Source organism: Thalassophryne amazonica, chromosome 5 (genome assembly GCF_902500255.1).
Source record: "Thalassophryne amazonica chromosome 5, fThaAma1.1, whole genome shotgun sequence".
NCBI classification, from domain to species: domain Eukaryota; kingdom Metazoa; phylum Chordata; class Actinopteri; order Batrachoidiformes; family Batrachoididae; genus Thalassophryne; species Thalassophryne amazonica.
The window spans coordinates 110,412,786-110,429,434 of NC_047107.1; the positions used below are offsets into that span (position 1 = coordinate 110,412,786).

Genomic DNA, 16,649 nt, shown 5'->3' on the forward strand with positions numbered 1-16,649 from the left:
TTCTGAGGAATAAATTATGGAATCACCCTGTAAATTGTCATCCCCAAAACTAACACCTGCATCAAATCAGATCTGCTCGTTAGTCTGCATCTAAAAAGGAGTGATCACACCTTGGAGAGCTGTTGCACCAAGTGGACTGACATGAATCATGGCTCCAACACGAGAGATGTCAATTAAAACAAAGGAGAGGATTATCAAACTCTTAAGAGGGTAAATCATCACGCAATGTTGCAAAAGATGTTGGTTGTTCACAGTCAGCTGTGTCTAAACTCTGAACCAAATACAAACATGGGAAGGTTGTTAAAGGCAAACATACTGGTAGACCAAGGAAGACATCAAAGTGTCAAGACAGAAAACTTAAAGCAATATGTCTCAAAAATCGAAAATGCACAACAAAACAAATGAGGAACGAATGGGAGGAAACTGGAGTCAACGTCTGTGACCGAACTGTAAGAAATGATGATGAGGTGATGAGGTGATGATGCTGGAACTTTTGTTTGGTGCCGTTCCAATGAGATTTATAAAGATGACTGCCTGAAGAGAACATGTAAATTTCCACAGTCATTGATGATATGGTGCTGCATGTCAGGTAAAGGCACTGGGGAGATGGCTGTCATTACATCATCAATAAATGCACAAGTTTACGTTGATAATTTGGACACTCTTCTTATCCCATCAATTGAAAGGATGTTTGGGGGTGATTAAATCATTTTTCAAGATGATAATGCATCTTGCCATAGAGCAAAAACTGTGAAAACATTCCTTGCAAAAACACACATAGGGTCAATGTCATGGCCTGCAAATAGTCCGGATCTTAATCCAATTGAAAATCTTTGGTGGAAGTTGAACAAAATGGTCCATGACAAGACTCCAACCTGCAAAGCTGATCTGGCAACAGCAATCAGAGAAAGTTGGAGCCAGATTGATGAAGAGTACTGTTTGTCACTGTTTGTCACTCATTAAGTCCACGCCTCAGAGACTGCAAGCTGTTATAAAAGCCAGAGGTGGTGCAACAAAATACTAGTGATGTGTTGGAGCGTTCTTTTGTTTTTCATGATTCCATAATTTTTTCCTCAGAATTGAGTGATTCCATATTTTTTTCCTTCTGCTTGGTCTAAAAAAAGTAACTGTTACTGACTGCCACAATTAGTTTTTTCCTGATTTCTTATAGTGTTTCTTAAAGCCAAAAAGATGCCATTTGAAATGACTTTAGTTTTGTGTCATGGCTGTGATCTGCTTTTTTTTCTACAAAATTAAACAACTGAATGAACATCCTCCGAGGCCGGTGATTCCATAATTTCTGCCAGGGGTTGTATTTACAGGTTTTATCAATCCAATCCAGTCCATTTTAGTTATATAGCACATTTACCAACAAATACGTTCCAAAGTGCTGCACATAGAATCACGATACATAAAACCCCAATAGTCAAGAAATAAATTAAAAATAAGAAAATTAACAATAAAAAATAAATAAAATATGCAAGATTAAATAAATAAATAAATAAATACAGCATACAAAAGATAAAACCAATAAAAATCAACCTAAATAAAAACAGAAACAATAAAACAGAGGACCACACAACTTCCACAGTGTTAAAAACCAGAGAATAAAAGTGGGTCTTCAGACAAGACTCAAAACACTCCACTGTGGGGGCTGTTCGGACATGGAGGGGCAGAACGTTCCAAAGTCTGGGGCCAGCCACAGAGAAAGCCCTGTCCCCCCTGGTTTTAAGTCTCGTCTTAGGTACCACGAGCTGGAAATGGCCCTCAGACCTCGTACCGGAGAGTAAATTTGAAGGAGGTCAGTAATGTATTGAGGGGCCATTCCATTCAAAGCTTTAAAAACAAACAATAAAATCTTATAAGCAATTCTAAAATCAATAGGAAGCCAGTGCAAACATGCAAGAATTGGGGTTATGTGATCATGCTTCCAGGCCCCTGTTAAAAGTCACACTGCAGCGTTGTGGACTAACTGCAAACGGGAAAGAGTGCTGCTAAAATAAAGTGCGTTACAGTAGTCCAGACGACTTGAAATAAAAGAATGCACAACTTGTTCATAAAGGTTAAAAGATAAAAATGGTTTTACCTTTGATAAAAGACGGAGATGATAAAAGGACGATTTCAAAACACCATTGATTTATCAAATTTAATATCGCTGTCTATGGTGACCCCAAGACTGGTGACTTTGGGACTTTGTACAAGTTTTATAGATTTCCTTTCAGTTTGGGGCAGATAATTTTAGAAATTTTTATTCTTTATTTTTTGTTTTTCTTGTATTTAAAATGGCTTAAACAAATTAAAATGTGTGAAATTCCAGGTGTTCCAATACTTTTGGAGGGCAGAGTATCCTAACCTTATGATGAGTGCAAAATGTGTGTTATTACTGTTTTGTTTAAGAATGTTTAATTTTCACTGTTGCTGCACTTTGTGTCAAATCAGTCATATCGTATATCATATTGATATGACAATTCAGTAAGGTATATCTTCTATTATACAGTCTCAATCTAAGGTGGAACTCTACTAGTGTTTACTAAGGTACACCTAAATATCTAAAAAAAAAAAAAAAAAAAAAAAAGTAGAGCCACTTAGGTGCCTGGTCTTGAGAACCACGGATGGTCGGTTGAAAAGCTTTTTTATCCCATGGTAACTCTGCATGGTAACACCCAAGCAGCTCAAGAATATGGATACCCTGTATATAAGTGACAGTTACATGACAATTTATGACAATTTGAGATACAATAATTTGGCCATATTGTACAGCCCTACTGTCAACTAGCTGAAAACTTTGAATATTAATTTACATCTACATAAAAAAAACAAAAAAAACAAACAAATGCTTAAAATAGCAGGGGTTAAGAGGGCTGTAATTGGGGGGGGGGGGGGGGGGGGTAGCAAAAAAAAAAACAAAAAACAATGCTTAAAAAGGTGGGGTGTATGGGGCTTGAGCCCCTCCAGAAGTTGAACTGCAAAATAAGGAAAATGCTTAAAAAGGCGGGGGGTCTGGGGGAGCAGAGTCCATGCCATAAGTATAAGTCCATGCAGAGACTGCAAGCTGTTATAAAAGCCAGAGGTGGTGCAACAAAATACTAGTGATGTGTTGGAGCGTTCTTTCTTTCTTTTTTCATGATTCCATAATTTTTCCTCAGAATTGAGTGATTCCATATTTTTCCCCTCTGCTTGGTCTAAAAAAGTAACCGTTACTGACTGCCACAATTTTTTTTCTACAAAATTAAACAACTGAATGAACATCCTCCGAGGCCGGTGATTCCATAATTTTCGCCAGGGGTTGTATGTATGTGCACATATCCTCACACTCGGTACGCTTGAACAGCTTGGACTCCGGCAAGGACGGTCGCATTCCTCCCCTCCTCTCTCCTCTCCTCCTTTCTGCTCTCTATCTCTGCTCCGACCTTCAAAGTCCCAGCTTCACCAGACTGTGAATTCTTCAAATTATGATTTGGATTAACTATGGAATTGATCAGCTGGTCTCTCAACGCCATTGACACCATTTGTTTTCGACAAGGAGATCAGGGTTTGGGGACCCTGCGTGCCCTGATGGAACCTACCCAGCGGGCTTTGCTCTCGACGGCTGAGAGAATGGAGTGTGACACGTGGCTCCACTCTCTGTGGAAGACGTTGAGGATTTATTCCTATTCGCTTTTATGGTGGGAGGTTTGGTGCTGATTGGTTTGTGCGCTGCCCTGACCCACAGGAATATTAGTAATACGGCTGCTTCCAGAATTTTGTCCCCTCATCAGTTCGTCATAATTAATGAGTTGGGCAATGCTGTGTAATCTCAGACTGCGTGAACTCTTGAACTCAAACGCAAAATGGATTCAATCTCGGAGCAAATCACTGCATTGCAAATGAATTGTACTGCTGAGGACCAGAGAATATTAAATTTGGACTCTCGACGGTCAGGAGTGCAGTAAATAGAATTCTGTATCTCTCCACCAAACATCAACATGGCAGCCTTATCAGCTCCTGAAGGCCAAATTCCCTGCTTTTCCCCCAGAAGGATCTACAGAATTCGCTCCCCCCCCCAGCCTGCTGTTGCCTAGCAACATCAGACTTTACACACACACAGCGACAGAAATTGACAGAAATTTAACTCATCTACACACGATGCATGTCTCCCTCCCTCCATCCCTATTGTAATATAACATAATAATAATAATAACATAATTGTGGATTAATTGCTGTATCTTGTCTGAGGTAATTGGAGTGTAAACGTAATTGCCCTTTTTTGGGATCAATAAAGTTGTCTGAAGTCTGGTGTAGCTGTTTTTTATTGAAGTTTGTTTAAAATTGTAGCTTTTGTATATGTTCTTCATTGTTAAATTCCTAATGGTGAAAAAAATGTTCTTAGATTTTCTTCAGCCAAATGTTTTTGGACAAGAATGGACAAATAAATTTATAGGTTGGGGGTTGGAGAGGGGGGCATTGGTGCCCTTGATGGGGAAAATCCTTTACACACACTTTTTGTTTTCAATCCCATAAGCAAGTTATCTACTGTTAAAATGTGTCTTTAACATGCAGAATTATTTGTTGGAATTTGGTCAATTGATGCATGCGATGATTGTGTCTGTCTACACAATTCTTGAGTGATTTGAAAGGTTTTTGATGTCAAACTTGCATTTTAAAATCACATCCACCATTTTAAACGTCATGTGATTTTTCATATGTTTCAGTGTTTCTTTGGAGAGTTCTGTGATGGGTCAGGATGAAATGCTCCAAGTATTGAAAGACAAAATGAGACTCGAAGGGCAGCTGGAGTCCTTGTCTACTGAGGCCAATCAGGTTACAATCCTAATGTCTGTTACTTGTTCAGAAAGCACACTTCAATGCATGTGCAGTACACGGGGATTAAAGTTCTCCGTTGCTACGACGGATTTCTGTCAATATTACGCAATTGTCAATGTCTTTTAACTATCCCTGACTCATTACTTTTAGAGCGGTGTTGCTTCAGTCAGTGTGATATAAGTTTGTCTTTGTGTTATTACCGTAATTTAAGTATTTCTGTATTTTTGTTGTGGTTGGAACCACTAATAACTAGGTTTGGACCCTAGAATGCAGGCAGCCAGACATACAAGGGTTAAGTGCAAACAGGGCGTTTTTAATAATCCAAGGTGACGGTGGTAATACAAATGTGGCAACCTCTCCCAGTGGAAAAAATCCAGAATGTTGTACAGGCAGACAATGTGATAAAACCAAAAACTAAAAGACAACTGTCAAAAGTGACAATGAAGTGTGCCCAAAATCTCCAATTGGCAAAATCCAAAAATGACAAACAGGGTGATGAACGACAATGGAAAAACAACTGTTAAAAGTTGACAGGGAGGCAATGTTTACAGCATGCAGACTTCTTCTTCTTTGTCTTTCGGCTGTTCCCGTTAGGGGTCGCCACAGCAGATCAATCGTTTCCATCTCACCCTGTCCTCTGTATCTTCCTCTGTCACACCAACCACCTGCATGTCCTCTTTCAGCACATCCATGAACCTCCTCTTTGGTCTCCTTCTCCTCCTGCCTGGTGGCTCCATCCTCAGCATCCTTCTCCCTATATACCCTGGATCCCTCCTCTGCACATGTCCAAATCATCTCAATCTCGCCTCTCTGACTTTGTCTCCAAACCGTCCCACCTGAGCTGTCTCTCTGATATGTTCATTCATAATCTTGTCCATTCTTGTCACTCCCAAAGAGAATCTCAACATCTTCAGCTCTGCCACCTCCAGCTCTGCCTCCTGTCTTTTTGTTAGTGCCCCTGTCTCTAAACCATACAACATAGCTGGTCTCACTACTGTTTAGTAAACTTTCCCCTTCACTCTTGCTGATATTCTTCGGTCACAAATCACTCCTGCCACCTTTCTCCACCCACTCCACCCTGCCTGCACTCTCTTCTTCATCTCTCTACCACACTCTCCATTACTTTGAACAGTTGACCCCAAATATTTAAACTCATCTACTTTCACCACTTCTATTCCTTGTAACTGCACTATTCCACTGGGCTCCCTCTCATTCACACACATGTACTCAGTCTTGCTTCTACTGACTTTCATTCCCCTTCTCTCCAAAGCATATCTCCACTTCTCCAGACTAGACTCAACTTGCTCTCTACTCTCACTACAGATCACAATGTCATCTGCAAACATCATAGTCCATGGGGACTCCTGTCTGATCTCATCTGTCAACCTGTCCATCACCAATGCAAACAAGAAAGGACTCAGAGCTGATCCTTGGTGTAATCCCACCTCCACCTTGAATGAGTCTGTCATTCCGACTGCGCATCTCACCGCTGTCACACTATTCTTGTACATGTCCTGCACTACCCTAACATACTTCTCTGCCACTCCAGACTTCCTCATACAATGCCACAACTCTTCTCTTGGCACCCTATCATAAGCTTTTTCTAAGTCCACAAACACACAATGTAACTCTTTCTGTCCTCCTCTGTACCTTTCCAACAGTATTCTTAGAGCAAACATTGCATCTGTAGTGCTCTTTCTTGGCATGAAACCATATTGCTGCTCACAGATCTTCACCTGTTTTCTAAGCCTAGCTTCTACTACTCTTTCCCATAACTTCATGCTGTGGCTCATCAGCTTTATGTCTCTGTAGTTACTGCAGCTCTGCACATCACCCTTGTTCTTGAAAATAGGAACAGCACACTTTGTCTCCACTCCTCAGGCATCCTCTCACTTTCCAAGATTTTATTAAACAATCTGGTTAGAAACTCTACTGCCATCTCGCCTAGACATTTCCATACCTCCATTGGAATGTCATCTGGACCAACTGTCTTTCCACTCTTCATCCTCTTCATAGCAGCCCTCACTTCTTCCTTGCTAATCTCTTTTACTTCCTGATTTGCTCTCACCACATCATCCAGCCTTTTCTCGCGCTCATTTTCTTTATTCATCAACTCTTCAAAATATTCCCGCCACCTTCTCAGCACACACTCCTCACTTGTCAGCACATTACCATGTGCATCTTTTACCACCCTAACCTGCTGCACATCCTTTCCAGCTCTGTCCCTTTGTCTGGCCAATCGGTACAAGTCCTTTTCTCCTTCCTTACTATTCAACTTCTTGTACAGCTCGCAATATGCCTTTTCCTTTGCTTTTGCCACTTCTCTTCTCGCCTTACGCCGCATCTCCTTGTACTCCTGTCTACTTTCTTCATCTCTCCAACTATCCCAAAACTTTTTCGCCAACCTCTTTCTCCTTATGCTTTCCTGGACCTCTTCATTCCACCACCAAGTCTCCTTGTCTTCCTTCCACTGTCCAGATGTCATACCCAGTACTGCCCTAGCTGTCTCCCTCACCACATCTGCAGTACTTTTCCAGTTGTCCAAAATTGCTTCCCCTCCAACTAGTGCTTCTCACACCTGCTCGCTAAATTTCACACAACAGTCTTCCTCCTTCAGCTTCCACCATCTGATCCTTTGTTGAGCTCTCTCTCTCCTTCTTCTTTACCTCTAAAATCATCCTACAAACAACCATCCTATGCTGTCTAGTGACACTCTCTCCTGCTACCACCTTACAGTCTGTGATTTCTTTTAGCTTGCATCTCCTATAAAGAATGTAGTCCACCTGTGTGCACCTTCCTCCACTCTTATATGTTACCCTGTGCTCCTCCCTTTTCTTAAAGTAGGTATTCACCACAGCCATTTCCATCCTTTTTGCAAAATCAACTACCATCTGTCCTTCCCCATTCCTATCCTTGATACCATATCTACCCATTACTTCATCACCTCTGTTCCCTTCACCAACATGCCCATTGAAGTCTGCTCCTATCACCACTCTTTCATGCTTGGGCACACTCTCCACCACCTCATCTAACACACTCCAGAAATCATCTTTCTCCTTCATCTCTCAACCTACCTGTGGGGCATATGCACTGATGATATTCATCATCACCCCTTCAATTTCCAACTTCACACTCATCACCCTGTCAGACACTCGCTTAACCTCCAACACACTTTTAACATACTCTTCCTTTAAAATAACCCCAACACCATTTCTCTTCCTGTCCTCACCATGGTACAACAACTTGTACCCAACGCCGATGCTCCTGCTCTTACTTCCCTTCCACTTGGTCTCTTGCACACACAATATGTCTACCTTTCTCCTCTCCATCATATCAGCCAGCTCTCTCCCTTTACCAGTCATACTACCAACATTCAAAGTCCCCACTCTCATTTCCACCCTTCTAGTTTTCTTCTTCTCCCGCTGTTCGTGGCAACGTTTTCCTCCTCTTCTTCGTCATCTTCGCCCAGCAGTAGCCCAATTTCCACCGGCACCCTGTTGGGCAGTAGCACTGGTGGCGGACGTTGTTAACCCGGGCCGCGACCGATCCGGTATGGGAATTCGATTCTGAGTCTGCATAGTTGGGTTGGCTTGTTTTACGCCGGATGCCCTTCCTGACGCAACCCTCCTCATTTGTCCGGGCTTGGGACCGGCAGTCAGAATGTACTGGCTGCACACCCCATGTGGCTGAGTTACAGCATGCAGACTGACGGACAGAAAAAATGATGATACGCTGGTACAGAAAGTAATTGACCGGCAACTGAACAGAAAGAAGGTGCGGCTATAGAAATGAACTGATTAACACAGTTGCACCGCTAACAGTGAGACAGAACTACAGGTGTATGTGAAACTGAACCGAACACAAAGTGACAAACCAAGACATCTAAGGTTGAGGCGAAAAATAAAGCAAGGAACACAAATCCACAGAGGGAGTGACTAAGGCAAACAGATGATTAGAGGCACTCTGAAAAAATGCAAACAAAGAAATAAATAACCCAAGTGACAAAACGAATGAGGCAGACCAGATCGAAAATCAAACAGAAGACATCACAAGGGTAAAACTGATCCCAGAACATAAATATAATGAAACATGGCCGCTCTAACTACGATTGCGAGGGCCGGGACCGTCAAACATGGCAGAACTGACAAGCGCTGCACCCAACTGTCAGGCGTGGCCATGGCAACCGCGTGCAGCCCATGGAACAGAAAGATGAAACCGTGGGACACAGAGGTTCACACTCATACACACGCAGACAGCCAGTGAACCGACACAAACACCCACAGGCTCCACACACACCCACATGTCCACTAAAATACATTTGTGTATCCACACACACTCACACAAGACACGGAAGGGAGAGAAGCATGCTACCTACGCATACACACACACACACACACACCCCACCCCATAGGGGTCCACCGGACGAACACAAACATGATCATGGGACGTGCCCCCACACAGAAAATGCAAGACTCCACACCCCACACGGAACGGATACAAACAATCACATCCACATGCACAGACATGAGTGACAAGAGGAGGAGGGGGCGTGCATAACACTCAGACTACCAAAACCAACAGAGAACTCAGTAGTAATAAAGTGCACTAGGAAGAGACAACCAGACTGACAGGGGAGGATGCAGGGGTGGAACACGGGGAACAGACATGATCAACAAACACCCACTGAACACAGAGAGACATGACAGGAACTCTCCTGAAGGGCACAGACAAAAGGAGACAGAACATGATCAAACACCTAAAGACACAGAGACTACATAAAAAAATCCCAGCCACAGACCAAACCCCAGAAATTTAGCTTTGATGCATTCTCATGCTGTTTGTGCAGGTGCTTGCTTTTGACTATTAAGGAATAAGTGATTAGACTGCATAGAGGATGACATTCTTATTGCAGTGGATGCACAAAAATCACATCATTGAGGAATTGAAATGGTCAAACATTTCTCACTTTTCATTGCTTTCTGCTTGTGGACTTTGGTAATGTGGCTGTTTCTCTTACGCTGATTGTTTTTTTTTGTTATATTTAGTTTTCCAATTTGGTGATTATGGCTGTCGTTTATGCGGCACGTTTACTTTTAGCAAGTATTTTCAGTGGTGGGAGGATTTTTACTTGTGTGTTTAGTTTGGTGGCCATTTGATCCATTTTCTTGTTTTTGCATCTTTTGGCAGTGTTGAATTTACTGTGAGTCATCTTCATACATTCCTCATGAATCTTGAACAGATGCTCTTGTCAGGAATAACATTAATGTTATAAAGGAATGCCTTGTGAAGTTATGAAAATTATTAATTTAATACTCTCTTGGATTTTACCTCATTATTGATCACACTATCTTGTTTTCCAGGCTCTCAAGGAGAAGACAGAGCTCCAGGCCCAGCTTGCTACAGTGAATGCTCAGCTGCAGGCTCAGATGGAGGAGGCTCATGTCAGCCATGAGAAGCAGAGTGCTCTTACGTCAGAGGTTGGCACGCTACGCCAAAACTGCATCCAGCTGGAAAAGGCAATGGTAGAACTTCAGGGAAGTTTGGAAAGCAAGAATGCCAGTCTGGCTTCTCTAAGCAATGACCTGAAGGTGGCCGAAGACCAATACAACAGGCTGATGGGGAAAGTGGAGGAGATGCAAAAGGCTGTAACCTTGAGGGACAATACAGGTGAGTGAGATTGACCGTGCTGAATCTGCTTTAAGGTGACACATTATGTAGTATGATTTTAGAAGAACCTTCTTACTGCCATTTTGCACATCCGTTCTCAGGCTTAAATGGTTTAATGCTTTTAATCATATATTTACAGTCCAGGACTTGCGTCAGCAGATGGGCGGCCTTCAGAGTCAGCTTCAACAGGTTCAGTTGGAGCGTAGCACCCTACAAAGTCGACTGAAGACCTCCCAGGCTGAAATTGACTCCCTGCAGCAAGTCCGACAGTGGTACCAGCAGCAGCTCGCAATGGCCCAGGAGGCACGAGTACGATTGCAAGGCCAAATGGCTAACATGCAGGTAATGCTGATGCAGATTCAGATGGACTTGTCATTGTTCACCTTACTGAGGGAGTGGGACGCTTGAGTTGTGAATGGTCATTTTCAACCTTCAGCCCTTCAAGCTAGCTTCAAGATGGATGCTCTGTAGCATCAGATGCTTTCTCTGTCCTTCTGAGAATGACTAACAGGAACAACTATTGTTGCAGCGTTTAGTTGGTTATTTTGGTAGGCTGGCATCTGTCAGCCTAATGAGTGACATTAATGTTCCTGAATTATTTGTCTGTGAACTACAGTATTCTGCTCACATTAGGACAAGCATTAATTTACAAGTAAAGAAATTACTTTATTATTGTTGACACTGCAAATAACACATTGAAATTGATGTTATGTCCAAATCAAGGTTCAGAAAGCAGTCAGGAATTAGAAAATAAATGCCTATAGATGTAGTTCATGTTTTATTATCTTGAACTAATTCCAAAGGGGCAACGGGTACTGAAGTGCCCTTGTTTCTTTGTCTATTTATGAACTTGTTAACTGATAAAATTTGAATAAGATTTTTATAATTTATGTTAGGTTGTGGGACTGGGAAGAAGCTAACTTTGGAGTAGATTTGGATAAGGATTGTAATTAAGCTGTGCACCAGTGGTGCCTCAGGGTATTTTAATCAGTTGTGTACCTGCATACAGAATAACTGGTAAGGAAATGTTCACCAAATATTTCTTGGGTTGTTGTCTCCACATGATTACATTTTGGAGCAGATCAGTTAAAGGTCAAGATCATAAAAAAAAAAAAAAAAATCTGAAAAAACATTTTCCAGCAGATTTAGGCAACCAGTAGGTTTGGACAGATGGTGCAGTGCATGTGAACGTGCTGTGTATTCATTACTCCTCTGACACTTTTCATTTTGGATTTTTTTTTTTTTTTTTTTTTTTTTTTTTTTTTTTTTTTTTTTTTTTTTGCATCCAGAAAGTATTCGCAGCGCTTCACTTTTTCCACATTTTTTGTTACAGCCTTATTCCACAATGGAGTAAATTCATTTTTTTCCCTCAAAATTCTTGTCAAAATACCCCATAATGGCAACATGAAAAAAGGTTGTTTTTTGTTTTGTTTTTTTCAAATTTATAAAAAATAAAAACTAAGAAATCACACGTACATAAGTATTCACATCCTTTGCTGAGTACTTTGTTGATGCACCTTCGGAAGCAATTACAGCATCAGGTCTTCTTGAATATGATGCCACAAGCTTGGTGCACCTATCTTTGGGCAGTTCTACCCATTCCTCTTTGAAACACCTCTCAAGCTCCATCAAGTTGCATTGGGACTGTTGTCCTGAAGCCACTTCTTTAATATCTTGGCTGTGTGCTTAGGGTCATTAGCCTGCTGAAAGATGAACAGTCGCCCCAATTTGAGGTCAAGAGCACTCTGGAGCAGGTTTTCATCCAGGATGTCTCTGTACATTGTTGCATTCATCTTTCCCTCAATCCTGACTAGTATCCCAATTCCTGCTGCTGAAAAAAATTCCCACAGCATGATGCTGTCACCACCATGCTTCACTGTAGGGATGGTGACTGTTTTTTCCCCAAACATGACGCCTGGCATTCATGCCAGAGACTTCAATCTTTGTCTCATCACACCAGAGAATTTTGTTTCTTGTGGTCTGAGAGTCCTTCACGTGCCTTTTGACAAACTCCAGGCGGGCTGCCATGTGTGGCTTCTGTCTTGGCTATGTACCACAGGCTTTTAAGGTGGCAGTAATTAAACCATTACTTAAAAAGCCATCACTTGACCCAGCTATCTTAGCTAATTATAGGCCAATCTCCAACCTTCCTTTTCTCTCAAAAATTCTTGAAAGGGTAGTTGTAAAACAGCTAACTGATCATCTGCAGAGGAATGGTCTATTTGAAGAGTTTCAGTCAGGTTTTAGAATTCATCATAGTACAGAAACAGCATTAGTGAAGGTTACAAATGATCTTCTTATGGCCTCAGACAGTGGACTCATCTCTGTGCTTGTTCTGTTAGACCTCAGTGCTGCTTTTGATACTGTTGACCATAAAATTTTATTACAGAGATTAGAGCATGCCATAGGTATTAAAGGCACTGCACTGCGGTGGTTTGAATCATATTTATGTAATAGATTACAATTTGTTCATGTAAATGGGGAATCTTCTTCACAGACTAAGGTTAATTATGGAGTTCCATAAGGTTCTGTGCTAGGACCAATTTTATTCACTTTATACATGCTTCCCTTAGGCAGTATTATTAGACGGCATTGCTTAAATTTTCATTGTTACGCAGATGATACCCAGCTTTATCTATCCATGAAGCCAGAGGACACACACCAATTAGCTAAACTGCAGGATTGTCTTACAGACATAAAGACATGGATGACCTCTAATTTCCTGCTTTTAAACTCAGATAAAACTGAAGTTATTGTACTTGGCCCCACAAATCTTAGAAACATGGTGTCTAACCAGATCCTTACTCTGGATGGCATTACCCTGACCTCTAGTAATACTGTGAGAAATCTTGGAGTCATTTTTGATCAGGATATGTCATTCAATGAGCATATTAAACAAATATGTAGGACTGCTTTTTTGCATTTACGCAATATCTCTAAAATTAGAAAGGTCTTGTCTCAGAGTGATGCTGAAAAACTAATTCATGCATTTATTTCCTCTAGGCTGGACTATTGTAATTCATTATTATCAGGTTGTCCTAAAAGTTCCCTGAAAAGCCTTCAGTTAATTCAAAATGCTGCAGCTAGAGTACTAACGGGGACTAGGAGAGAGCATATCTCACCCATATTGGCCTCTCTTCATTGGCTTCCTGAGTGTTTTTCTCTTTTTGCTCTGTATGCACCACTCTGCATTTAATCATTAGTGATTGATCTCTGCTCCCCTCCACAGCATGTCTTTTTCCTGGTTCTCTCCCTCAGCCCCAACCAGTCCCAGCAGAAGACTGCCCCTCCCTGAGCCTGGTTCTGCTGGAGGTTTCTTCCTGTTAAAAGGGAGTTTTTCCTTCCCACTGTCGCCAAGTGCTTGCTCACAGGGGATCGTTTTGACCATTGGGGTTTTTACGTAATTATTCTATGGCCTTGCCTTACAATATAAAGCGCCTTGGGGCAACTGTTTGTTGTGATTTGGCGCTATATAAATAAAATTGATTGAATTGATTGATTGATTGTCTGGCCACTCTACCATACAGGCCTGATTGGTGGATTGCTGCAGAGATGGTTGTCCATCTGGAAGGTTCTCCTCTATCCACAGAGGAATGCTGGAGCTCTGACAAGAGTGGCCATCAGGTTCTTATTCAGCTCCCTGATTGAGGCCCTTCTCCTTCGATCACTCAGTCTAGACGAAATGTTTCTGTACACTTCCCCAGATTTGTGCCTGTGGACAATCGTGTCTCGGTCTACAGACCATTCCTTTGACTTCATGCTTGGTTTGGCTCTGACATGCATTGTCAACTGTGGGACCTTATACAGTGCCCTCCAAAAGTATTGGAACACTTGGTATTTCAGACATTTTGCTAATTTGTTTATGCCATTTCAAATACAAAAAAATAAAAATTTATATCCTTAAACCCAACTGAAATGATTTTCTTTGACCAAAACATCAGATCTATTCTTGAAACTCAGATGTACCTTCTGGCAAATTGTCGCTGAACTTTCAGGTCTTCATTTTAAGAAAATCCTCCTCTATACCACTTCATGAAACTTGAAGCTGTATAACTGAGGATACAAAATGCAAAACATGCACTGTATACAATTTCTCTAACCACAGCCAGAGAAGCCACTTCTGGGTGTCTCTGTGGCTTTCCTCACTCTTCTCCTTGCACAGTCACTCAGTTTTTGAAAACTATCTACTCCACACAGATGTACCATACTCTTTGTATTCCTTCATAATTGATGTACAACCCCTGGCAAAAATGATGGAATCACCGGCCTCAGAGGATGTTCATTCAGTTGTTTAATTTTGTAGAAAAAAAGCAGATCACAGACATGACACAAAACTAAAGTCATTTCAAATGGCAACTTTCTGGCTTTAAGAAACACTATAAGAAATCAAGAAAAAAGATTGTGGCAGTCAGTAATGGTTACTTTTTTAGACCAAGCAGAGGAAAAAAATATGGAATCACTCAATTCTGAGGAAAAAATTATGGAATCACCCTGTAAATTTTCATCCCCAAAACTAACACCTGCATCATATCAGATCTGCTCATTAGTCTGCATCTAAAAAAGGAGTGAACACACCTTGGAGAGCTGTTGCACCAAGTGGACTGACATGAATCATGGCTCAGACATGAGAGATGTCAACTGAAACAAAGGAGAGGATTATCAAACTGTTAAAAGAGGGTAAATCATCACGCAATGTTGCAAAAGATGTTGGTTGTTCACAGTCAGCTGTGTCTAAACTCTGGACCAAATACAAACTTGTGAAGGTTGTTAAAGGCAAACATACTGGTAGACCAAGGAAGACATCAAAGCGTCAAGAAAGAAAGCTTAAAACAATATGTCTCAAAAATCGAACATGCACAACAAAACAAATGAGGAATGAATGGGAGGAAACTGGAGTCAACGTCTGTGACCGAACTGTAAGAAACCGCCTAAAGGAAATGGGATTTACATACACAAAAGCTAAACGAAAGCCATCATTAACACCTAAACAGAAAAAAAACAAGGTTACAATGGGCTAAGGAAAAGCAATTGTGGACTGTGGATGACTGGATGAAAGTCATATTCAGTGATGAATCTCGAATCTGCATTGGGCAAGATGATGATGCTGGAACTTTTGTTTGGTGCCGTTCCAATGAGATTTATAAAGATGACTGCCTGAAGAGAACATGTAAATTTCCACAGTCATTGATGATATGGGGTTGCATGTCAGGTAAAGGCACTGGGGAGATGGCTGTCATTACATCATCAATAAATGCACAAGTTTACGTTGATATTTTGGACACTTTTCTTATCCCATCAATTGAAAGGATGTTTGGGGATGATATCATTTTTCAAGATGATAATGCATCTTGCCATAGAGCAAAAACTGCGAAAATATTCCTTGCAAGAAGACATATAGGGTCAATGTCATGGCACAGGGTCAATGTCAACGAGCAAATCTGATTTGATGCAGGTGTTAGTTTTGAGGATGAAAATTTACAGGGTGATTCCATAATTTTTTCCTCAGAATTGAGTGATTCCATATTTTTTTCCTCTGCTTGGTCTAAAAAAGTAACCGTTACTGACTGCCGTAATATTTTTTTCTTGATTTCTTATAGTGTTTCTTAAAGCCAGAAAGTTGCCATTTGAAATGACTTTAGTTTTGTGTCATGTCTGTGATCTGCTTTTTTTCTACAAAATTAAACAACTGAATGAACATCCTCTGAGGCCGGCGATTCCGTAATTTTTGCCAGGGGTTGTAAATAAAGTCCAGGACATATTCAATGACTTGGAAATGTTCATGTATCCATCCCCTGACTTGTCTGATGAAACCTGTCAATAAAACAGACAGATGTTATGCTAAAGCTTTGCTGTTACTTATGCAAACCATCATCTTGTCTTTTATATTTTTAATTTATTTAGGTGAAGTTGTAGAGATTTGCTTTCAGTTTGAGTTTAAGGAAGATTTTTTTTTTTTTGTATTTGAAATGACATAAATTAAAATGTGTGAAATACCAAGTGTTCCAATACTTTTGGAGGGCACTGTATGTAGACAGGTGTGTGTCCTTCCAAATCATGTCCATTCAACTGAATTTACTCCAGGTGGACTCCAATTAAGCTGTAGAAACATATCATGATGATCAGTGGAAACAGGATGCACCTGAGCTCAATTTTGAGCTTCATGGCAAAGACTGTGAATA

The 16,649-nt window shown here is 41.0% G+C and overlaps 1 protein-coding gene across 2 annotated transcripts in view; it reads left to right on the forward strand.

Annotated features, from left to right (window-relative positions):
- Positions 1-16,649, forward strand: part of golga3 (golgin A3) — a 79,217-nt gene that overhangs the window by 22,236 nt on the left and 40,332 nt on the right. For both annotated transcript variants that reach the window (XM_034171085.1, XM_034171086.1), the window contains exons 6-8: positions 4,692-4,800; positions 10,164-10,470; positions 10,610-10,812. In XM_034171085.1, coding sequence (XP_034026976.1) covers positions 4,692-4,800; positions 10,164-10,470; positions 10,610-10,812 — 619 coding nt within the window. The remainder of the gene's footprint in view (positions 1-4,691; positions 4,801-10,163; positions 10,471-10,609; positions 10,813-16,649) is intronic.